This window comes from Patella vulgata, chromosome 2 (assembly GCF_932274485.2).
Source record: "Patella vulgata chromosome 2, xgPatVulg1.2, whole genome shotgun sequence".
Lineage (NCBI taxonomy): Eukaryota > Metazoa > Mollusca > Gastropoda > Patellidae > Patella > Patella vulgata.
Window position 1 is genome coordinate 88,927,169 of NC_065880.2, and position 26,267 is coordinate 88,953,435.

Below are 26,267 nucleotides of genomic sequence, written 5' to 3' on the forward strand. Positions count from 1 at the left end.
TTAACAATCATACAAGACAGAGGGTTGAAAAAGCATCAAGTCAAGCAGGGTGGGGATTGAATATTTGATAGTTTTGCCCCATCAATGATCAATACAGGATTTTTTTCTTAAATTTCAGTTAACGTTCTTTTGAGATTTTGACCCCCTGATGGATGTTCAAAACGAATATTATTTTATATAATTTCAGTTAACGATATTATATACAGCCAAATTACTGGAAGGATTTTACCCAGATCATGTGATCAAACGCCTCCAATCAACTGAAGAGGAATTTTGGGAATCGCAACATTTATTATATCGTGATTGGAAAGGTATGTGTTGGTTGTTTTTGCGTTCTGGTGGCTCAGTGAATAAGACGTGGGCTCGTTAACTAGGACGTCATAGGTTTGATACAGGTGTTGGCCGAGAAAGTTCCTGGGAATTTTCTGGAATGGATTCCTCTTGTCTGTGGTGCAGGAGGGAGTGGCCTGGCAGGAATAGCATTGAGTCATTCGGATGGGAATGTGTACACATTGACGTGCATGTAAAAGAACCCTTGACAGTTGGAATTCAAAATAATAGCTGGCTGGAGCGCCGCTGTCTGGGTAAAATTTCCCTCATAGCAGATCGCATGACATATGTCCATCTTCATTAGATCTTACTCCTTGGAATGGAAACCACGCCAGTTGACTCAATGACAAACCTTATAATACCACGCACACACGCTAACCATTCGGCCATCCAACCCCACGTCATGGAGGGGGGTTGGATGGCTGAATGGTTAGCATGTGCGTGCTGTATCATAAGTCTGTCATTGAGTCACATGTTGTGGTTTCGAATCCCTGGTTGTATGTGACAAGGAGTAGGGTCGCCTGTCCAACCTCGTGGGTTTTATCCGGGTCCTCCGGTTTCCTCCCACTGCTAAAGACCCCTACGCACAAGCGAATTAATGAAATAAAATTGAACCATATGTTAGTCCCGAAATGACGTAGTTTGTGTCGAGTGGACGTTAAACCCAATGTCTCTCTCTCTCTCTCTCTTCCTGTGATGGAGTCATTTGTAGAAATAAATAAAGATATTCTATATACACTGTAATCCGGGTATCATTTAATCTTGTGTTTTTGTAGAAATAAATAAAGATGTTTTAATGTTCTCTTATTCATGTTTTCAGGGTTAGCATGTAAAAAACTGAGTGATACATTCTCTAAAGCCTTTCTAGTACCTCTAGAAGAAACAGATAATAGTTTTGAGCTAAAGGTAATGGTTTGTTCGTTACTAGATTTTTACATCCACTTCCACCATGGGTGATATCATAATAAGGGTAATGGTTGTGCTTTTTTGCAATTTAAACAGGGCTGTGGTGTAAGGGGAGATAATGTGAAGAAATAGTCCTTCATGCAGAGTTATTTCCCCTGACACATTATTAAAGCTTCCTTTTTGAATGAAGAAAGATTTTGTATTTGTTCTTTTAATGAAGGCAATGTTTGATTGAATTCCTCCAATCCCACAAATAACTTCAGAAGACACAAATATGTTCTGATTAAATAAATTGAGCATTTTAAGACTGATTTAAATAATGGCAAAAATGATGCCACTAGAATAGCCCATGAATTAAAATGAATTCACAAGTTTTTGCACCCGATGGCATTAAGGATAAGATATGGTAACAAAGAGTCCCAACTCTATTTGTTTAACCATAGATATTGACAGTCGAGTGAACAGAAGGATTCATGCATGGTATGTTCATCTCCGAGTGGTCGTTAATAAAATACAAACATATATTAGTTGATGAACATTATAATCTATACAGATGAGACATGGAATTCGATATAAGAGTAAGCCATAGTGCCGCTATCCGGGCAAAATTTCCCTCATAGCACACTGTATGGCGTATATGCTAGTTTTCATTAGACCAGTGGGAACAGAACAGTAGGACGTTAAACCACATTCCATAAAATTCCATTTCCATTATTCGGGTAGCTGATTAAAATGTTTGATCTACTGAACTGACCATAAACTGATCTCTCTTTCTCTCTCTCTTTCTCTCTCTCTCTCTCTTTCTCTCTCTCTCTTTCTCTCTCTCTCTTTCTCTTTCTCTCTCTCTCTTTCTCTCTCTTTCTCTCTCTCTCTTTCTCTCTCTCTCCATTTGCTTCAACCTGTCCAATATTCAAATATTCTGTTAGCTAATTAAAATGTCTACCTGTCCATTACTGTTAACACTGTCCAATCAATATTCTGTTAGTTATTTTAAATGTCTATTCGTCCGTTCTTCTGTGGGGGGTGGATAGCTGAATGGTTAGCATGTGCGCGCTTTATCATAAGGCCTGTCATTGAGTCAACTGGCGTGGTTTCGAATCCCCGGTTGTACGTGACAAGGAGTAGGGTCGCCTGTCCACCCTCTAGGGTTTTCTCCGGGTCCTCTGGTTTCCTCCCACTACTAAAGACCTCTATGTGCAAGCGAATTATGGATATAAAATTAAACTATATGTTAGTCCCGAAATGACCTAGTTTGTGTCGAGTGGACGTTAAACTCCATTTCTCTCTCTCTCCCGTCCTTCTGTTATACTAGCTAAATGTTTTAAATGATTAATTTCTGTAGGATACAATTCTTCATATTGGAATAAGAATTGAAATAAGAATATTTATATCATATTTTACAGGTGGAACATTTAAATTTATCTCGTTACGTTCAGATGTTGGCTACAGCCCATGTTTACGATGATTTAGATGTCGTCACAGCGATACACGCACCAACAGGTTGGTTTAATTAAACATTACTCTCAGTAATCTAGTAGCTTGGTAAGTCTTGCCTTATGTAAGAGTTAAATTTGCCTAATACAAAACTTTTGTTTGCCCTCAAATGTTACATAAATCATTAAAGATACATTCCTGCGTACAAACTGGGTGATTTGATGATATATTTGGCCTAAAAACATTCAAACTAATTAATTTATCATAAATTTAATTCAAATCCTTCTCAAAACATTGTAATTGTCAAGGAATACCCTGGCTATAAAAAAATCAATCAAAAGAGGTCATGTTTGTGTCACGTGACTTACCGCTCTCTCTCGGAGGAGAATTCATTGCATACACAAGACAATGTTGTCTTTAATCGCAGACTATTTATTACAAATATCAAAGCCTAATTAAATTCTCGGATTATCATAATTTTGCTTCAAATCCTTCTCAAAAGATTGCAATTGCATACCCAGGCTATAAAAAAAATCAACCAAAAGAGGTCATGTTTGTGTCACATGACTTACAGGTGCGAAGTCGGAGGAGAATTCATTGCATACACAAGACGATGTTGTCTTTAATCGCTGACTATTTATTACAAATATTGAATCCTAATTAATTTCTTGGATTATCCACTGCCCGCGTCTTTTTCCGTGATTTTTATCTAAGAAAGTGTTGTATGTCTAACTCTTCATAAAGTTTATCAACATGTACATCAAGTGCTCAATCTCCATGTGCAACCTTTGACGTCATGTGTGCAGATATTCCTAATCGTCGGGCTGTCAATTAGCGGAACCCTGACATTTTTGTCCTGTATACGCTCCATGAGTGTTTTTCAGGGAATCCAGTATCTTTCTAGTAAGATTGGATATCTCTACTTTCCATCAATACCAAAATTGCCATACTTTTCTTGGAAATAACCACCCGATAAATACTTTTCTGGGAACCTATCTTTTCTGGGAACCTATCATTAAATAGACTTATGATCAACTCTCTAGATGATTGGATGGGTTTGTTTTTCAACGGATTTAAACACGATTACCAGTTAATTATTAAATTCGGGGATCACGTGGCTAAGTGGGTAAGGCGCTGGCTCGCTAGCCTGGAGGTCGGGTGTTCGATCCCTGCATTGGCCGAGAAAGTTCATCTCGATTTTCCGGCGTGGTTTCCCCCTTGTCAGTGATGCAGAAAGGAGGGCCTGACAAGGACAGCTGCCTAGTCGTTCGGATGGGACGAAAAACCGAGGTCCCGTGTACACATTGGCGTGCACGTAAAAGATCCCTTGGCAGTTGGAATTCGATATAAGAGTAGGCCGTAGCGCCGCTGCCCGGGCAAAATTTCCCTCATAGCACACTGTATGGCGTATGCCCGTCTTCAATTAGCCCAGGTTAGGTGCAGAAGAGTAGGACGTTAAACCCCATTTCATTTCATTTCATTTCATTTAATTATTAAATTAAAAAATCAATAACCGTGTCTTTGTTTATTATCACAACAACAATACTAATGACAATTGAGACTAACATCGCTCAGAATGAAGTAATTTGACTGAAATTTTCAACATATTATTATTCCTTTTTCATTATCTATTTTTTTTTTTCACTATTATAGCGTGAACGACAAGCTCTTTATCTAAATCTTACATAATGCATCTTTGATATAATATTATTGTGGAGCTAATGTGGATATGAATCCACAGTATTTAAATGACGTTAATATGATATTTTTGTATATTCTGTAGCCAATGTAGATGTGAAACCACCGTATTTAGATGGAGGATATTTTAATCCAACACAAAGATTGATTCATACGACAAGATTCGGTACACCAAGGTAAATCATTCCATACTTTCTTTTCTCAGAGTATCAAATTTCAATTAGATTTAGCACCTTGTATTTTAATCTTTATTTCTTATTCACTTTTCTCTGAGTACTGGCCCTGAATTCACGAAATATTATTGGACTTAAGTTAGGAATTTACTCAAAACTGTTCGCCTTATTTTAACTAAAATATAGCCCTTTATAATAATTTTGTTGTTTGAATGTATCAGATACATCAATAAGAAACTGTGTACAAAGTTTTGTTTCTGGATCAAAGATATTTCTCTTAAACAGTGATTGAAAGTTGAGAAAATTCTTAACTGAAGTCTGGAAATGCTTTGTGAACTCGGGGCCAGATATTTGATGTTTATGAATTTTGACGATATTTTTATTGTAGAGAAAGACAATGCCCGTGGAAGATACCGTACGAAGTTCGCGTTTTTGATAAATTAGAAATACCTTTACCAATTCCTCATCCTGCTAATGTTGCTGTAGCTATTTTTAATAGGTAACTTATATAGTTTATATCCGAGGTGGTGGTGTTGGGGGTGGCTAATGTTGCTGTAGCTATTTGTAATATGTAACTTACACAGTTTGTATCCGAGGTGGGGGTGGGGGGCGCTAATGTTGCTGTAGCTATTTATAATTGGTAACTTCCACAGTTTACATCCGAGGTGGGGGTGTTGGGGGGGGGGGGCTAATGTTGCTGTAGCTATTTATAATAGGTAACTTCCACAGTTTATATCTGAAGTGGGAGGTGGGGTGTAGAGGGGGGCCTTATGATTTAACGTGTATGATTTGGATCATAAAGTCTGTCATTGAGTCAAGTGGCGAAGTTTCTCTTCCCTGGCTTGTAACTTACACCATTTATATACATAGGTGTAGAAGGGTTCAAAATGAAATGCCCTGTGTAAATTTTGCAAATCCGTTTTCCTGCTTTTTCGACAGAAAGTGGTCCAATATGAACTTATTGAGAAATACGAGCTGTAATACGGCTAAAGATCCCTACGTGCAAATGAATAATTGAAATAAAATTGAACCATGTGTTAGTCCCGAAATGACATGGTTTGTGTCGAGTGGACGTTAAGCCCCATTTCTCTCTCTCTATATATATATATATATAACAATAAAATGAAATGAAATGGGGTTTAATGTCCTACTGTTCTGCTCCTATACTGGGCTAATGAAGACGGGCATACGCCATACAGTGTGCTATGAGGGAAATTTTGCCCGGGCAGCGGCACTATTGCCTACTCTTATATCGAATTCCAACTGCCAGGGGATCTTTTACGTGCATTCCAATTTATACATGGGACCTTGGTTTTTCGTATCATCTGAAGGACTAGACAGCTGTCCTTGTCACAAGTGACAAGGGGAAACCGCGTCGGAAAATCTCTATATATAACAAATTTACATAACATGTATATTGTAATTCATGTTATGAGCTGCCGTGGTGGATTAGTGAGTAAGACCATGGCTCGCTAACCAGGAGGTTCCATGTTCGATTCCGATGCAGAAAAAGTTCATCAGGTTTTTACAGTGTGGTTCCACCTTGTCAGGGGTGCTTGATGTAGGACCTCTCAATGTATAGTCTTTCGGATGGGACATAAAACTGAGGTCTTGTTTACTCATTGTCATGCACGTAACAGAATCCTTGTCGGTTGGAATTCGAAATTAAGAGTTGGCCAAGGCCAGGCCTCATGCAAGGGGGGTGCAGCCGGTACACCGCCCCTGGGCCCATAAGAGTCTATGAGGCCCATGAATATCAAAGTTCAAAATAGAAATGGGCAATTATGCATGAATTTTTTATTGTTCCTTTGAAGCTTATTTGAGTATGTACAAAATTTTTCGCTTTATCGCAATCTGCTAGTGAATCATCTAGATATGACTAGTGTTGGAGGGTGGGGAGGGTCAAAAAAGTTCTCGCCACAACACAGTTTTTTCTCTCAAGGGCCCTGGCCGTAGTCTGGGCAAATTTCCCTCATAGCACACTGTATGGTGAATGCCTGTCTTCATTAGCCCAGTTCGGAGCAGAATTTAACATCTATAGTATTGTAATTTATATTCCCAGGTTTTTGTTAATCCCTGTTATTTTTGATTATCCAGGGAGAATGACCATGATGAAATAGATGTTGATGATATTTATTGTGCCAGGATAATCCGAGCTACTAAAGATGTTCCATATATAGACTTAGGTGAACAATCCAGTTTCGATTTTTATGATGGAGAACCAAGCACGCCAGATAATGCGACGGAGGAATCTGTCACAGTTGTCTCCCATTTAGCTCAACAGGAACGATCGTTCTCGGAAGAATTGATTAATCAGTTCGCGGGAACGACAACGGCGTCCCAGTGCAGCATATCGGCAACGACACCTAGTTCTATCGGTGTTGAAACCGACACGGAAGGTCATGTGATGAAAGTTGTGTATTCAGAAGATGAAATAGACAATAGTTGTATGATATATATCGATGACGAAGACAATGATGAATTGTATGATGTGGCCGTTACCCCTGAATCAGATCAATTGTGATGATTTGCTAAAGACATATAAACATGTAATTTGATTGGTCAGTGATGTATCATTACAATTAAATAATGATTTTATTGGACAATGATCTATCATTACAATTAAATAATGATTTTATTGGACAATGATTTATCATTACAATTAAATACTGATTTGATTGGTCAATGGTTTATCATTACAGTTAAATACTGATTTGATTGGTCAATGATTTATCATTACAATTGAATTATGATTTGATTGGTTAATGATATTATTTAAATATGTATCATATGATATAATTGGTTAATGATATTATTTAAATATGTATCATATGATATGATTGGTTGCTGATATTCTATGAACATTTGATTGGTTTAGATATGTGACCTTGTTTCATTGATTAAATATATATCCTGACGAACTTCAATTGGATGACGATTTTGTGAATAATGTGAATTTGATTGGTTAAATATGCATAATGTTTATATTTTATTGGTTAACGCCATAATGTATTTTGATTGGTTACTTAATTGGTTAATGATGTAATATGTAATTTGATTGGTTGATGGTTTACATATGAAGAAATAATGTAGGGATATTAGTAAATAATGGTTGAAATAGATGAACTATGTTCTATCAAGTATTTTTTAAGCTTTTTTTTTGTTATTATTTTCTGATTATTGATGTGTGGAGTTGAGTAAGATTAGTTTCTCTTTTAAAGGGAAGTTAAAAAGATATATTTGTTTTGAAATGTAAGAATTTTGTTTATGTACAGCTTAAAAATCTGCCATGTTTACTGTTTAAACAGCATCTAGTAATTGAACACATTAAATTAATTACAAGAGTTATATGGAAAAAAAATTGGGGGGTTGGATGGCCGTATGGTTAGCATGTGTGCAGTTGGAATTCGATATAAGTGTAGGCCATATCACTGCCGTCCGGGCAATATTTCTCTCATAGCACACTGTATGGCGTATGCCCGTTTTCATTAGCCCAGTCGGTGCAGAACAGTAGGACATTAAACCTCATTTCATATCTGGCTGGGGGCGTTGGATGGCTAAATTGTTATCGTGTGTGCGTTGTATCATAAGGTCTGTCATTGTGTCAACTGGAGTGGTTTCGATTCCCCGGTTGTACATGACAAAGAAGGAGTAGGGTCGCTTGTCCAACCCCGTGTGTTTTTTTCCGGGTCCACGGGTTTCCTCCCACTGCTAAAGACCCCTACACACAAGCGAATTATTGAAATAAAATTGAACCATGTGTTAGTCCCGAAATGACCTAGTTTGTGTCAAGTGGACGTTAAACCCCATTTCTCTCTCCCTCCTACTGGGCTGTTTAAGACGGAAAGATGAGAGTATCATCGTCGAAACATTGCACGTTAATAAACCAGTAATTGTTATTCCATAAATACTTTTTAGCCTGTCACTGTTCAATTACTTAATGCCTCTCAAAGAAGTACTTTATTCTGCATTTCTTGATCACGGTTACTTTGATTTCAGAACATCCGTTATATTTGTTAGCTAATGGACCTTGGGTTGATTTATGTAAAACAAAAAAGACTTCTAGAACTTTCCCTGTCAGTTTATGTTATTAAACTGTTTAGCACAGCATAAAAACGAAAAAACGGTCTAGTCAGAGCTTAGTCAGAGTCTAGTCAGAGCATAGTCAGGGTCTAGTCAGAGGAGAGAATGATCAGTGGAAAATCATGAAGTTAGGTGAACATCTCTGGGCTCGGTTTCACAAAACACTCTCAGACTTAAGTTAAGAATTTACTCAGAATTGTTGGCCTTATTTTAACTAAAATATAGCCCTTTATAAAACCTTTTAATGTATCAAATACATCATTAAGAAACTATGTGCAGATTTTTATGTTTCTGGATCAAAGATATTTCTCATAAACTGTGATTGAAAGTTGAATAAATTCTTAACATAAACATACATTATACAAGAGCTAAATCAGCCTATTGCAGGTCTTTCTTTAGGCCTTAAATGTTATATAAACTCTTAATTAGACATTAATTAACTTATCCAGACCATAATTAACTCTTGATGCCATTGCTAGCCTGCGATATATTTAGCGGATTGGAATACATTTTTTGTAAAATAATTAAACGTAAAAATGGATAATCAAGACGTTGTTTTTTATCGTACCGACTTTAGTCTGAGAATGTTATTTGAACTCGGGGCCTGGGCTCTTATTTCAGTTTAATTGAACAGTATGCTGTAAATACTGTTAGATTTATAAATATATGTATACAAAATTTGGTTAATGCTAAAAATTACCATGTGATATTTTTGTTTAAAAAATCTTGCTTATTCAAAGTAAACAAAATAGGTCAACATTAACTGACTGGCAATATTTTGAATTGAAAGCCCTGACCATACATTCACTAGAACTGTTTTAATAGTAGGGCCTATAACATATACAAACGTGATGTGTGAAACGGGGGCTCCAGTGTGATTGACCCTTTCAACGCAAAAAGGGAGATAACTGGCTTGTACCGTACTTATGATTATAGATCTATATCAGTGGTTCTCAACCGGTGTGCCGCGAAATCTTCCTAAGTGTGCCGCGAAATTTTAAACGGCACACTAAGAAAATTTCTCACCACAGATGCCAGCTATTTGACTGATGAAATTAGAAACACTGCAATAAAGTAAGTTCATAGCTGTGTTGTTCTTTATTTAGTTTGAGTCATTCTATGTGTCTATGACTAGTCTGTGTCTACGGTTGTATGCCATCTATGACTTGCCATGTTTTATTCTGCAAAATTTCAATATTTTTCATATATATTTAACCAGGTGTGCCGCTATTTTTTCATGTGTTCCGAGGTGTGCCAATCGTTTGCTAAAAAATGTTGAGGACCACTGATCTATATTATAAATGTTTACATGACAACTTCGTTTTTTTGTCCTATCCGATCGATATAAGGGAGATAACCAGTCTGTCGAGTCTACTATTGATTATATAGGCCTACTAATGAATATAGATGTGTATTAGAAAGGCTGAAAACATATATTATTATACCATGCTTTAATTTTCTATTAGTATTTTTATTTTAGATGTCTTAAAGACACGTTTATTTGTACATAATTTAATCTACCTAAATGACTTTTGTTACCGTATTATTTTAGTAGTATTTATTATATTATTTTCAGTTTGTTTTTGTTTTGTTTTATTAACAAAGGGTATTTAGTTGCGTATCACATGTTGTTCAGTATTATTGCTCCTAACATTCTGTTATTTATCTTGGAACTGTTCAGTACTCTCAGCTTTGTAACAAAATGAACATGTCTGTACATAAAGGGTAAATTAGTTTAACTCTTTCGAATGTATACCACTTGAAATACTGCTCGCTCTCTCTCTCTCTCTCTCTCTCTCACTCTCTCTCTCTCTCTCTCTCTCTCTGGTGATTCAGAATATAAAAAGATTGTGATAATGGTAAAAATTGGTATATTTTGCTAATCTAAATTAAAGGAAATCCATCAAAAAAAATGACCTGCTGGCAGTATTTAAAATGATAACCCTGGTTCAGTGGCTTATTTCTGAGTTTATATTTTATAGAGCTATTCATTTTGTTGATATGATTTACATGACATCTGTAAAACTGGTGACATGTGTCTTGTGACATGTTAAATTACTCTGTCTAGTAATATTGAACACAACCATCATAGGGTCAAATGACAAGTGATAGTCCGGAAATGTTATCTAAAATATTTAACATACATTATGCAAAAGCTAAATCTGCCTATTGCAGGTCTTTCTTTAGGCCTCAAATGTTATATAAACTATTAATTAGACATTCATTAACCTATCCAGACCATAATAAACTCTTGATACCATCGCTAGCCTGCGATATTTAGCAGATTAGAATACATTTTTTGAAAAATAATTAAACGTAAAGATGGATAATCGAGACTTAGTTTTTTATCATACCGACTTTAGTAATGATGATCGAAGCCTAAGCCAAAAATTAAATTGCTAATATTTTGGTTCAGAGTTGAGTAATTTGACTGAAATTTTCAGCATATTCTATTTACGTTATCTTTTTTTGAACTATTATAGCGGGAACTGTCAGCTCTTTATCTAATCTCCCATAATGCTCCTTTAAGGATGTAGAAATGTTAGCTTATTTAGTATATAAACGTGATGCGGGTACATCAGTGCAATCTTGTATTATTCTAGTATTAAACAATCTCGTTAAAACACAGATCCTATTTCGTTTCATCTGTAGACTTAGATGGCCAAGGGACAGTTTCTACACTTTTCGAAATTAACCATACGAATTGAATCAGACCACGTTTTATTCAACTGGAACTAAATTACAACTTATCAATATAGAAGATAACTCTTGTCTATAATAATCATGTAGTCACGAACATACATGTACATTAGTATTATTGTTGTCTACAGATGCCACTCAGCAAACCTCAACAGATTCCACTACCCTACATCTAATCTCGACTGTATGACAAAGTCCGCCATTAGAACTACTTTCAAGTTTCCGGATTACAATGGCGTTGTCCATGACGACCAATGACGTCATTGATCACGCATTTTCAAAGTTTGAAGCTGTTTTTCTTTCAAGTTTATCCGATTTTCTTTAGACAAGGACAAATTTGCACTGAAAATTCTACACACTCTTCGAACGACGCAATTTTGAGAACTTCTTTTTAAACGCGGGCAAGTTTCCCTTATAAGTAAACCGGTGCCACATCGCAAATGTATAGGCGTAGGTACATATCACTTACTGTCATACAGCCGAGGCTAGATGTACGGTACCGGAATCTGCCAAGGTTTGCCGAGTGCTAGAGATGCTACATCGTCTTTTTATAGTTCAAAATTTCGTTTTACTTGTCTTTACTACACTAGGATCTGGAAGAGTTGTTATATAACCCACATTCTGGATGATGTGAGGGATTAGCCAATGAAACAGTCTGTTACAGCGAGATTTTGGCATGGCAATGCACAGAATTGTGGGTTAATCAATGTATGATGTCATTGAGTCAAAAGCCACTCGTATGACCCCTGATGTGACCTTCCAGTACAACCAGTCAGATCTTCATGTAGTATAGGCCATCAAAAGTATAAAAAAAATTAAACGAAATATAGATGTGTATTTTAATCAGATTGAATAGTAAATATTCAACTAGTCTCCTTCATCTGAAATTAGAATTTATTTGAAAGGACATGACTCTTAAGTGAAAACTAGTCTTCTTCTTCTGAAAATACATAAAAAATAAACAACATAACTTTGGAAATTGAAATTAATTTGAAAATACACGACTCTAAATTGAAAATGATGGAAGAAATAAGAATTGAATGCCTAGCACATCAGTTGGAAATGTTATTCTTTCCCGATATCAATACCAGTAGCTCCATTTACCCAAATCAACCCTGAGGGTAAATCGTCCTACCCGTTTTATATGAGTGTAGGGGGGTTGGATGGCCGAATGGTTAGCACGTGCACGCTGTATCATAAGGCCTGTCTATGAGTCAACTGGCGTGGTTTTGAATCCCCGGTTGTACGTGACAAGGAGAAGGGTCGCCTGTCCAACCTCGTGGGTTTTCTCTGGGTCCTCCGGTTTCCTGTCCCTGCTAAAGACCCCTACGCGCAAGCGAAATATTGAAATAAAATGAAACCATGTTAGTCCTGAAATGACCTTGTTTGTGTCGAGTGGACTGTTTAACCCCATTTCTCTCTCTCTCTCTTATATGAGTGCACTCCATGGTCTTCGTGTTTGACCTTATCTTCCCCTACCCTCCCCTTTACCAACCAGGCTAACGAAGACAAGGGCACATCATGGTTTTTGAGTGCAACCTCATCTTCCCCCTCCCCTCCCCAGCACCAATTAGGCTAATGAGGACAAGGGCACACCATGGTTTTTTTGTTTGACCTTATCTTCCCCCACCCTCCCCTGCACCAACCAGGCTTTTAAAGACGAGTGCACACCATGGTCTTTGTGTTTGAGCTCATCTTTCCTTCCCTCCCCTTCACTATAGAACTAAATATTTATAGTTCCATGCTATGCCTTCACCAACCAGGCTTATGAAGACGAGTGCACACCACCCATTCTCATGAAGACAAGTGCACACCATGGTCTTTGAGTTTGACCTCATGTTCCCCCACCCTTCTCTGCACCAATCATTGTCCTTGAGTGTGATGCCCTCCACCCCTCATATCACAACCTCTACCCTCTCCTCCCCAAAAAACACACAACACATTAAACTTCAAATGAAAATAGTCCAACTGGTTCCTCTATGATATTATCTTTAAAACAATTTTAAATGTTGGTGTCTGTATGATCAAGACTAGATGGTTTATTATATGAGTCTGTATGATCGAGACTAGTTGAATTGTTGTGTACTATTTTTAATTAATTGAGCTTTTTGTTAAATAATTTGTTTAGTTTTTTTGTTTTTTTCAATTCACGACATTTTGTTTTGCCTTACAACGATTTCAAATCAAGCTTGCAATTTTTTTATAGCATCTTCATGGAAGTTAAATTAATTGAATTTGAAATAAAGAACACTATGAACAATGTTTGTTTTATTGCTGACTAGCATTGTCAATAGAAGGCTTGATCTCGCTTTAACTAAGTACATCTTATCAAGGCCTTCACGTAACACCCTGCATATTGCGGCACAAATTTCGATTGGGTACAAGCGATCGTCGCAAATACCAAGTCTCGCGCTTTCAAGCTAAAATGTCTACCTGTGATAATCGAGTTGCAAAGTTCAAGGTTCATTCAATGTCAAGGTTTCCATGGAGGTTGTGATGTCACAACCTACTGTTCTCATGTCTGTAGATAACATAGCTATAAGTTCGGGAATTGTGAAGTAAACAAGCAACAGCCAGATGTTGTGAAACTCGCAGTTGTTGCTTTGGGAAGATGGCTGACTAGGGACTCGTGGGGGAGCCGTCATAGCTCAGTGAGTAAGCTGGTGGCTCAGTAACTCCTGGGGCACCATGGTGGCTCCATGAGTAAGCTGGTGGCTCAGTAACTCCTGGGGAACCATGGTGGCTCTGTGAGTAATACAATGGCACAGTGACTCGTGGGGAAAACACAGTGGCTCAGTGAGTAATACAATGGCACAGTGACTCGTGGGGAAAACACAGTGGCTCAGTGAGTAAGACAATGGCACAGTGACTCGTGGGGAAAACACAGTGGCTCAGTGAGTAAGACAATGGCACAGTGACTCGTGGGGAAAACACAGTGGCTCAGTGAGTAAGACAATGGCACAGTGACTCGTGGGGAAAACACAGTGGCTCAGTGAGTAATACAATGGCTCAGTGACTCGTGGAGAGACACAGTGGCTCAGTGAGTAAGAAGTTGCCACGCTGAACTGCAGGTCCAGGGTTCATTTCCAGTGTTGGCTGAGAAAGTTCATCATGTCAGTGGTGCAGGACAGAGGGCTTGGCAAGGAACAGTGTCTAGTCATTTGGATGGGATGAAAAACTGACATCCCATGTAGACATTGGTGTGCATGTAAAAGAACCATGGACAATTTGAATTTGAAACAAGGGTAGGCTGTAGCTCCACTGCCTAGGCTAAATTTCTACTGCATGTACGTGGCAAGGATCAGTAAGGTCACCAGTCCAAACTCGTGGGTTTCCTCCGGTTTCCCCTAAAGACCCTAAGCAAATCATTGAAATAAAATTGATCCATATGTTAGTCCCAAAATGATCTAGTTTGTGTCGAGTGAACGTTAAACCCAATTTTTCTCTCATCTACGAATAATATGGTTTGATCCAAGTCCAAATTTCTGAATTATCTTTCTCTGTATATGTTGGATCCTTTGCTGTGTTTTCTATAAATCCGGATGTGGTATTGTCCTTGACCCCAGAGCGGAAGTTTACAAGTGACAGAAACGCATATTTTTTCTAGAATTTTGATTCCATAATGCGTCTTAATTTTCACCAATAACCCAATTTTACTCGATTCTCAGTTGTGTTTTATTCGTCCTGAATGAGTGGCATATCGGGAAATTCACTTAATCAACCCGAAAATCAAAATGGCGAAGAAAGAGCTGATACAACGTGCTCAACAATTTCTTCGCCAGAGGCAAGAGATCCGAATAGCGTCAACGACGTTGTTGACACTGGGAATTCCACCATGGTGACAAACACAGATGTTGAATCAGTCAGCGACTCAGAGTTAGCTGTGGTGACTGCAACAGTCGACATGATGGTACAGCGTACAAATGCTCCATTCACCATAAACCGATCACTTTCTTTAAACCTGGATGACCATGTCGCCGAAGCCAGCTCCTCGACGCAAACAGCACCCAATCGTTCAGATACAGATTTGGGATACCAGATGTGTATGGCCCGACCAGTTCGTGCGGAGACTTTCTGTGATTGTGTGAAGTTTGGTAAAGAAAAGAGCTGTAAATGTGGGGAAGATGACAGATGTAATTTTTTCTAATTTATATTTATTTACATGTACCTATTCAAAACGGGTGCCAGTCAAGTCGTCCACAAGCAAATTTCATCCACAGTCAAGTCGTCCACAAGCAAATTTGTCCACAGTTAAGTCGTCCACACCCGTTGGTGGAGCCGTCCACACTAACATATATCTACAACCTGGAATTAAAATAAGTCATGTGGACGACTCCACCAACGCGTGTGGACGACTTAACCAGATTTTTCGTGTGGACGATATTTCTTGTGGCGACTTGACTGGCATTCTTCAAGACTATGGCCAACTTCAGTAAAAATGGTTAGCATGTGAGCGCTGTATCATAAGGTCTGTCATTGAGTCAACTGGCGTGGTTTCAATTCCCTAGTTATACGTGACAAGGAGTAGGGTCACCTGTCCAACCTCGTGGGTTTTCTTCTGATCCTCCAGTTTCATCCCACTGCTAAAGACCCCTAGGTGCAAGCGAATTATTTAAATAAAATTGAACCATGTGTTAGTCCTGAAATGACCTAGTTTGTGTCAAGTGGACGTTAAACCCATCTCTCCCTCTCTATTAAAGCTATTTGTTTCCTGTGGTGGCAGTAACTCTAAAAAGCACACATCAATTTCAGCCACTTTAGAATTTCTTTACAATTGAATATCCGTCAAAACATTGGTAAAAATGGACAATTATCGGTAAATACTGATAGTGTTATGCACCATGATGCAATCATCAACCATTGCCGATGATAACCAATGATCGGCTAATCTCTATTCATAACAGGTGTAGTCAGATCAACTATTTCTACTGTCACACTTCCCAGTAATGGCCCTGGCTCTCAAAATTCATTAGTCAGATCAAAAACTTGTATTCAAATAAAATACTGACTAAATTGAATCCTCATCCTGAACCAATGCACTAATCTGACAACAATTTTATATTTGAATGGGACTAAAAACCTATGTCGCATGAACAATAATTATTTGTGTACGAAATGAAGACAAGTCAAAATACCAATCCTTCGCATTAAAATAAAATTACTAGCTTAGTCTGAAAATGGCGGAAGTATTTCTTTAACGATTAATGAAACTTAAGCCGATTCTTTTCTGTGTTCCACATTCAGAATGAAAAAAATAACGATTTTGCAGAAGAGATTGAAAGTGATTTATTTGAAGAATCTGAAAGTGATTTACATGTATTTGAAGAGTCTGAAAGTGATTTTGTCTGAAAGCGATTTAGTTGAAGAATCTGAAAGCAATTTAGTTGAAGAGTCTGAAATCGATTTAGTTGAAGAGTCTGAAAGCCACGTCTTTCTTATTATTTCAGATTTTGATTGGGTTTGGGATGAGAAAACGAAATCTCCTGCTAGTCAGTTGATAGATGATGGTAAAGAAGTAGCCTTTCATCTGGACTATAGTTGTGGTACAGCAGCTGTTCGAGGAAATAAGCCAATGGCTAAAGATCAATATTTCTGGGAAGTTAAAATGACAAGTCCTGTTTATGGAACAGATATGGTAACATTACTTTGTTATATTATTACATAATAATTACTGCCAGATTTATGGCCCTTAGTCACTTTGAAGTATCACGTGGACGCTTTAGAGGCTAAAGTTAATATCCGATTGACTTTATATTTATACACAGTGTTTAAGGTCATGAGACGAAGAAGCCTTTCAATTTTCAAGCATTTCATATGATTATGGCAATTGATATTAAATGTTTTGTATACTAAATGTTAGAATAGGGCAGAACTAGAAGTCAAAATGGTTGTTACTCGAAGTGTGTTGTAAATGTTTTCATTTCTGATAAAAGAAAAAAATATACAACAACCCTTGTTGAGTCCCTTAACTACTTAGCTACTGTGTGCGTATGTTTCGTTGCCTGGCAACCTATCTTTTGATTTTATTTTCAGATGATTGGTGTTGGTACTGAGTTTATTGATCTTACAAAATATCAGCATAAATTCTGTAGTTTGATTGGCCAAGATGCAGAAAGCTGGGGTTTATCCTACACCGGGACAACGCAACATCGTAATCAGAAACGCAGATACGCGAGTAAATTCGGACAAGGTTCGATTATTGGAGCTCATCTGGATATGTGGAGAGGAACCCTGACTTTTTATAAAAATAGAAAACCATTAGGTACTGTCATAATTTGGTTTATGAAAGTTAGGAGGAACAGAATCAATCCGATTAAAATACAGATCTGACCAGTTGTAGTGGGAGGTTGCGTCAGGGGTCACAATTTGGTTTATGAAAGTTAGGAGGAACAGAATCAATCTGATTCAAATAAACATCTATATTTTGTATCTTATTTTTTATACTTTCCATGGCCTCTACTACATGACGCAATCTGTTTCACAGAGAATCACAAGTCTAGTAATATATCTCTGTCAAAGATGACTGCCTTAACACGTGCCGTCACAGCACGCGGCGTCAATCATTGGCTGAATGGCGCGTGCATTGTTTACATAATACGTTACTGCTTCGGAGAGAATGCTGCATTTTAGTCATTTTAATACCCATTTACACTAAATAGGAAATAATTTTTACCTACAAATACGTCAAACGCCTTTATTTATTTTTCCAATACATAAAAAAAAATGTTTTAGAATTTAATTTGTCGCAGGAAAAAAGTTAATATTACTGGCTCATTAAGCCGCATCGATGTCATCCTTATCAGTGATTGTAGCGGCCTAGCAAATATTCACTGCGGATCAGTGTGTACATGACGATCTGACCAGTTGTAGTGCGAGGTTGCGTCAGGGGTCATATAAGCGGATTTTGACCCTATGAAGTCAGACTTTTGATTAACTAATCAGCGTTGATGTTTCTACTGGGAAACCCGCAGTTCCGTGCATTGCACGTCAAGAACTCGCCGTAACAGACTGTTTGATTGGCTAATCCTTCACATCAATCAAAACACAGGTTATATAACAACTCTTCCAGATACTAGTGTAGTAAAGACAAGTATATTTTAACGAAATTTTGAACTATAAAAAACGTAACGAAATAGGATCTGTGAATGGATCCATTCATTATATCGACTGTTTTCATGTGTAGCGTATACCAGTTTACAAGGAAAGGTTTTATATCTACTCTTTGATCTGTTTACAGGTGTAGCATATACCAGGTTTTTATATCTACTCTTTGATCTTTTTACAGGTGTGGCGTATACAGGTTTACAAGGGAAAGTTTTATATCCAATGGTGTCATCAACAGCAGCAAGAAGTGGTATGAAAGTCATCACCAGTCGTTCGTTCAAAACATCGTTACAATTTATGTGTTGTCAGACTCTTCGCAAAATAGTTCCGCATCATATGAGTGTGTTGGATGTCGTCCGACTTCCTCCGGGTCTCCGCGGTTTCTTGTGTAATAATATCAGTTGGCTGTTACAACCCTGTGCCGATGGCGATACAAGCAGTTGCCATGGAAACAAACGTAAAAGACAATCGGAATCAGATGCAAGGGATGATTACGATGGTTGTAAAAAGATGAAAAGTTAACGTTTGAATTTGTTTTATAAATTGGAAAACCTGCGGATTCGTTTTACATGTTTTGAACAAGTACTGAATGATGGTCTAAAGATAAAAATCTATAATTTTTTTTTTTTTCTTTTTTATATTTTATAAGATTTAGAAATATAAAAAATAAGAAATATGATTAGCATGCTGTATTTTAATTTTTACAGAACGTTGAGCACATCAGTCGTAAAGTTTTATTTTGTAATCTACCATATCATATAGTACTCTTACCTGTTACATGATAAATTGTGAAACTTTGAGCTCAGCTTTGTTATAGCTTTGTTCATGTGCAGGGTTGGCCGAATGGTTAGCGTGTGCGCATTGTATCATAAGGTCTATCATTGAGTCAAGTGACATTGTTTTGATTCCCCGGTTGTACATGACAATGAGTAGAGTCGCCTGTCCAACCTCGTGGGTTTTTCCCAGGTCTTCCGGTTCCTCCCACTGCTAAAGACCCCTTTGTTCAAGCAGATTATTGAAATAAAATTGAATCATATGTTAGTCCCGAAATGACCTAGTTTGTGTCGAGTGGACGTTAAACCCCATTTCTCCCTCTCTCTTTGTTCATGTCTTTTTTAACTATGAATTAAAATCTGTGGAAAGGATTTTTAAAATCTATCCTTTGTAAATATATTTTAAGAAAGAAATAAATGTTGTTTTTGTTCTGCCTACTTGAGAACTTTATGATAATATGAATGTGTTAAAAGTCACCAGAAAAGCTTCATCTGTGGAAAGGATTTTTAAAATCTATCCTTTGTAAATATATTTTAAGAAAGAAATAAATGTTGTTTTTGTTCTGCCTACTTGAGAACTTTATGATAATATGAATGTGTTAAAGGTCACCGGAAAAGCTTCATAATTTTTTTTAAATAATGCAAATAATTATGTCAACATATTCTTTCCATCAGTATAACACGATCCCGAATGTCAATATTACCTGTCACAGGTAAATTTAAATGTTAGTGATTGCTGGCCTTCTACGTGAGTAGTCAGAACTTGTCAATAAACAATCACTGACGTAATTTCGGTCCTGCTGATCATAGAGATATAAACTAGAATATGAGCAGGCAGACTAAAATTCCGTCACAGATTGTTTATGGACGAAAAGTTACGAAACTCACGGAGAAAGGTGGCAGCAATCGCTAATGTTGAAATTTACCTGTGGCAGGTAACATTGACATTCGGGATAATTAATTGCATTATTTAAAAAATTATGAAGCTTTTCCGGTGACCTTTAATTTTTTTCAATGATTATCATTGGATAATTGTTAAAGCAACAAATTTTTGTAAATATCATTTTTATTGTTATTTTTCACGTGTTAATTGGTGATTTTAAAAAATTGTATATGTTCAGTCGATTCCATTCAAACTTGATTGCAAAAAATTTTGTTCTGCAGTTGACTTTGTAACCGAATAAATGTTTGACATATATATTGGCATACATAAGTTTTCTCGTAATATAAACCAGTAATTCATTTACGCAAAATGATGACAGCTACGCCAATGACTTCAGTTTGCAATCTGATTAAAACACAGATCATATTTCATTTCGTTTTTTTATAGTTCAAAATTGCCTTTTATTTGTCTGTACTACACTAGGATCTGGAAGAGTTGTTATATAACCCGCGTTCTGGATAGCGTGAGGGATTAGCGAATGAAACCACCTGTTACTGCAACTTCTTGGCGTGCCATGGACGTAACTGTAGGAATACCACTAGAAACGTCAACGCTGATTGATTAATCTATGAGGGATGTTATAGGGTCAAAAGTCGCTCGTACGACCAGACACGACCTCCCAGTATAACTGGTCAGATCTTCATGTAGTGTAGACCATCGAAAGTATAAAAAACGAAACGAAATATAGATCTGTATTTAAATCAGATTGTCTCTGGGTGTGTATTGTAAATGTTTTTGAATCAATTTTAAAGATGAAAGATAATGATATTATATGTTATTATATTGTTTTATTGTGTATTATTATTATTATGTATTCACAAATAATTTTATATGCATAAATATTATTATTATGTAACAAATTTAATGTCATGAGATGTATCATCTTCACAGAGTCGAGGTGAACAGTGCCACATTAACCCTTAACCGGTCGACGTCATTTTGACGTCATGACGTCAAGTGGTCAGGCTAAATAAAGGCTGACGTGAAACATTTTGTATGGCTATTTTAATAGAATACTGCCGGATAATTATTAGTGATAGACTCTTGATACCAATAAAAAAGTTGAAGGGGATAAGTTGATCTATAATTTGCAAATCATTCTAAATCATTTTCATCAGAAATATCGTCTTCAGAATCGGTGTCATTGATATAATCCGAGTCGGAATAATTCATAAGTATTTCAACCACTTTGAGCATCTTTAACCTTCCCGACATCGTTAAATTACGTTTTTCATCAAAAAATGTTAACAAAGACATGTTTTTCTCAATGCACTTGACAAGACAAGTTCCTGACCGGTTAAGGGTTAAAGGTCACCAGAAAAGCTTCATAGATGTTTTAAATAATGCAAGTATTTATGTCATCATATCCTTTTCATAAGTATAACACGATCCCAAATGTCAGTATTACCTGTAACAGGTAAATTTAAACGTTAGTCCGTTCTCTGTGAGTAGTCGTAACTTTTCGTCAATAAACAATTCATGACATCATTTTAGTCCTTCTGCTCACAGAAATATAGACTAGAATATGAGCAGAAGGACTAAAATGATGTCACAGATTGTTTATTGATGGAAAGTTACGACTGCTCACGGAGAATGGCGAATGTTCCTAACGTTGAAATTTACTTGTGGCAGGTAACATTGACATTCAGGTTCGTGTCATACTTAGGGAAAAGATATATATATGTTGACATAATTACTTGCATTATTTTCTGATGGCCTTTAATATTAATATGTAACACATTTAATATTATGAGAGAAGGGGGGGGTTGTATGGCCGAATGGTTAGCACGTGTGCGCTGTATCATAAGGTCTGTCATTGAGTCAACTGGCGTGGTTTTGATTCCCCGGTTGTATGTGACAAGGAGTAGAGTCGCCTGTCCAACCTCGCGGGTTTCCTCACACTGTTAAAGTAAAGACCCCTACGCGCAAGTGAATTATGGAAATAAAATTAAATCATATGTTAGTCCCGAAATGACCTAGTTTGTGTCGAGTGGTCAGTATACCCCATTTCTCTCATGAGATGTATCATCTTCTCAGCGTCAAGGTGTAATAGTCCTATATCATTATGTAGCAAAATTTAATATCACAATATATATCATCTGCATGGAGTCGTGGCGAAATAGTCCTACATTATTATATAACAAATTAAATATTATGAAATAAATCATCTACAGAGTCTTGGTGAAAACAGTCCAACATTTCAGGTTATATTTTATCTTGATCAAAAGTCGGTTTCTAATACGGATAGTTAAAGTTTAGACACACCCCTTCCATGACGTCATCTTCTTGAATGACATTTCAGATCATGTTATGTTTTACTTTGATCAAAAGTCGGTTTCTAACACGGATAGTGAAAGTTTAGACATGCCCCTCCCATGACATCATCTTCTTGAATACCAAATTTGACATTTGAACGTAATTATTACCATAGATAATGTTTATGATATCCTCTGGGTGTAGTATTCTTAACTTCATTCAATTTTATTCCCTGCTTGTACGTGACAAGGAGTAGGGATGCCTGTCCAATCTTGTGGGTTTTCTCCGGGTCCTCCGGTTTCCTCCCACTGCTAAACCCGCAAGCGAATTATTGAAATTAAATTGAACCATATGTTAGTCCCGAAATGACCTAGTTTGTGTTGCGTGGACGTTAAACCTCATTTCTCTTTCTCTTTCTTTATTTGAATCTTACATAATGCATCTTAAATGTTGAATGATAAAGAGGTATTAAAAGAATACTATGACAGGAGGATGGAGATATATTTCATATTGAAATAAATTTAACCCAGTATTGTTGGGATTAGGCCAAACCAGTTTGATTTTCAGTTCATTTAGGCCCTGGTTTCACAAAACATTCTCAGACTTACGTTAAAAATTTATTTACTCGGAATTGTTTGCCTTATTTGAACTCAGATATAGCCTTTCTATAAAACTTATGTTTTTATGTATTAAATACATCAATAAGAAACTATGTGTAAAGTTTTGTGTTTCTGGATAAAAGATATTGTCATAAACAGTGACTGAAAGTTGTGTAAATTTTTAACTTTCTTGTTTATGAATTAGTCTTTTGACCCAAGAACTGAAAAGAAGAATTTTGTCAGGTGTTCCTAAAAAACAGAATTTCAAATTGCTTTATCCTTATTGGAAAAGGTTGAGAGACTTTGACTAAGTTTTTCACGTTGAGGATATTAAAAACAAATTAAATATGTCCGCCATTTTGTTTTTTATTGTATATTTTATTGTTATTGGTGTTTTAATAAATCAGGGTTCTTATTCACAAAAACTTAAACATATATTATGCAAGAGCTAAATCTGCCTGTTGCAGGTCTTTCTTTAGGCTTGAAATGTTATCTAAATTATTAATTAGACATTAATTAACCTATCCAGATCATAATCAACTCTCGATGGCATCGCTAGCCTGCGATCTTTAGTGAATTGTGAGCGGATTTACTGCATAACTTTCCTTCATGATGTAATGATTAAATGGATAATCAAGACTATGCTGTTTATCGTACTGACTTTAGTAATGATGATCAAGGCTAGGCAGAAATTTCAATCGCTTAATTCTCGGTTCATAGTGGATCAATTTGAATGAAATTTTCAGCATATTCCCTTTACATAACCTAGTTTTTAAGTATTATAGTGAGAACTGCTAGCTCTTTATCTAATCTCCCATAATGTATCTTTAAGTCTGAGAATGCTTTGTGAACTCGGGGTTGGATCTTTATTAATACTTCTTGTTTATGGATTAGTCTTTTGCCCCAAGAAATGAGATGAAGAATTTTATCAGGTGATCCTGAAAAATAGAAATTTAAATTGGTTTGGTCTTTATGGAAAGGGTTGAGAGACCTTGACTAAGTTTTTCACCTTAAGGATATTAAAAACAAATTAAATATGTCCGCCATTTTTTTATTATTGTATATTTTATTGTTATTGGTGTTTTAATAAATCAGGGTTCTTTTTCCCGAAAACTTAATCCTTAATATTTTAAGAATTTTAGCTCTCAACTAATGAATTGTTTCAATGGCATTTAGTAATTGAACTGGAATACACAGGTCACAATTCTATGGAATACAATTACTGAGCAACGTTTTGACTAGGCTTCTCTAGTCATTATCAAGCAAAACTTCAGCTAAAATATTTTATGAATTTTAGCTTTCAAGTAATTAAATATGGTTGCAGCCTTAAAGATACCTTATGTAAGATTTAGATAAAAAGCTGATCGTTCTTGCTATAATAGTTTTAAAATATAGATAATGCAAAATGAATCTATTGAAATTTTAATTCAAATTACTTTATTCTGAGTGAAGTTAGCACTGTTTGAAGGGTTAACAGGATGTGGCATAGATTGTTTATTATCATAGCTACGGTACACTTGTTAACCGAAACTAAGCCTTGATTCACCTTTTTTTTGATTAAATCATTAAATGCAAATCGCATTTGAATCCATTTAAATCTCTGCAATCTGATGGTTTAGAGAGTTGATTTATCTCTACAATCTGAAGTTCTAGAGAGTTGATTTATCTCTGCAATCTGATGGTCTAGAGAGTTGATTTATCTCTACAATCTGATGTTCTAGAGAGTTGATTTATCTCTACAATCTGATGATCTAGAGAGTTGATTTATCTCTGCAATCTGATGGTCTAGAGAGTTGGTTTAAATCTCTACAATCTGATGATTGATTTAAATCTCTGCAATCTGGTGGTCTAGAGAGTTGATTTAAATCTCTGCAATCTGGTGGTCTAGAGAGTTGGTTTAAATCTCTGCAATCTGGTGGTCTAGAGAGTTGATTTAAATCTCTGCAATCTGATGAGCTAGAGAGTTGATTTAAATCTGTTACTGAAGGGGGGTGGGGTGGATGGCCGAATGGTTAGCATGCGCGCGCTGTATCATAAGGCCTGTCATTGAGTCAACTGACATGGTTTCGAATCCCCGGTTGTACGTGACAAGGAGTAGGGTTGCCAGTCCAACCTCGAGGGTTTTCTCCGTGTCCTCCGGTTTTCTCCCACTGCTAAAGACCCCTACGCACAAGCGAATTATTGAAATAAAATTGAACCATGTGTTAGTCCCGAAATGACCTAGTTTGTGTCGAGTGGACGTTAAACCCTATTTCTCTCTCTCTCTCTCTGCAATCTGATGATCTAGAGAGTTGATTATAAGCTTGTCATGTTGATAAATGTCTAAATAAGAATTTATATAAAATTTGAAGCCAAAATAAAGATTTGAAATCAGCAGATTTAGTTCTTACATAATGCATCCTTAAAATATTCTAGTTTTAAGTTTTCGTGAATGAGGCCCAAGATTCTGAGATGTAAAATGTCATAATATATCGGGTACACGTTTGTATATCGGGTACACGTTTGTATATCGGATACACGTTTGTATATCGGGTACACATTTGTATATCGGGTACACATTTGTATATCGGGTACACGTTTGTATAATGGAGAAATTATTGTTTTATTATTACTTGTAAATAAATTTAAAAAGCTACGAAACCAAATATTTGTAAATATATTGTAATTGTAACAACTGATTCTTCTTATCTGTGGGGGGATGGGAACATCGTTCACTTGTTGTCTGTGGGGGGATGGGGATATCGTTCACTTGTCTGTGGAGGGATGAGGTTATTGTTTATTTGTTGTCTATGGGGGGATGGGAATATCGTTCACTTGTCTGTGGGGGGATGGGAATATTGTTCACTTGTTGTCTGTGGAGGGGGATTAGATGGCCTGATGGTTACCGCGAGCACGTTGTATCATAAGGTCTGTCATTGAGTCAACTGGCATGGTTTCAGTTCCTCGGTTTTACATGACAAGGAGTAGGATCGCCTGTCCAACCTCTTGGGTTTTCTCCAAGTCCTCCAGTTTCCTCCCACTGCTAAAGACCCCTACGCGGAAGCAAATTATTGAATTAAAATTGAACCATATGTTAGTCCCGAAATGACTTCATTCTGGGCAAAGATATTAGCCTTTGAACGTTTGACAAGATGTGTGCACTGATTGTAACCACCGTACTGGTTGTTCGAGGCTTAGCCTTGCTTCACCATTTTTATGGTCGTATATTGTCGTCGCCCCCGCCCGTCCGTCCGTCGTCCACAATTGCTTGTGGACACTCTAGAGGCTA

The 26,267-nt window shown here is 36.7% G+C and overlaps 2 protein-coding genes across 2 annotated transcripts in view; both read left to right on the forward strand.

Moving 5' to 3' along the window:
- LOC126810062 (uncharacterized) overlaps positions 1 to 13,584 on the forward strand; it is a 141,116-nt gene extending 127,532 nt beyond the window's left edge. The window contains exons 28-33 of the mRNA XM_050535012.2: positions 188 to 311; positions 1,151 to 1,236; positions 2,640 to 2,736; positions 4,454 to 4,544; positions 4,930 to 5,040; positions 6,639 to 13,584. Coding sequence (XP_050390969.2) covers positions 188 to 311; positions 1,151 to 1,236; positions 2,640 to 2,736; positions 4,454 to 4,544; positions 4,930 to 5,040; positions 6,639 to 7,065 — 936 coding nt within the window. The 3' untranslated portion in view covers positions 7,066 to 13,584. The remainder of the gene's footprint in view (positions 1 to 187; positions 312 to 1,150; positions 1,237 to 2,639; positions 2,737 to 4,453; positions 4,545 to 4,929; positions 5,041 to 6,638) is intronic.
- Positions 13,585 to 14,892: 1,308 nt separating this feature from the next.
- On the forward strand, positions 14,893 to 25,674 carry LOC126810104 (SPRY domain-containing SOCS box protein 3). Its single transcript, XM_056098712.1, has 4 exons — positions 14,893 to 15,457; positions 16,772 to 16,959; positions 17,358 to 17,586; positions 18,610 to 25,674. The coding sequence occupies exons 1-4, from the start codon at positions 15,013 to 15,015 to the stop codon at positions 18,948 to 18,950; spliced, it is 1,203 nt and encodes a 400-aa protein (XP_055954687.1). The 5' UTR covers positions 14,893 to 15,012; the 3' UTR covers positions 18,951 to 25,674.
- The last annotated feature ends 593 nt before the right edge of the window (positions 25,675 to 26,267 follow it).

Bases quoted from the DNA above. Each gene is read 5' to 3' on its own strand.
- LOC126810104 (XM_056098712.1), top strand. From the start codon at position 15,013: ATGAGTGGCATATCGGGAAATTCACTTAATCAACCCGAAAATCAAAAT. The intron at 15,458-16,771 runs GTAATTTTTTCT...TTATTATTTCAG, and splicing joins ATGTGGGGAAGATGACAGAT to ATTTTGATTGGGTTTGGGAT. The intron at 17,587-18,609 runs GTACTGTCATAA...ATCTTTTTACAG, and splicing joins TAAAAATAGAAAACCATTAG to GTGTGGCGTATACAGGTTTA.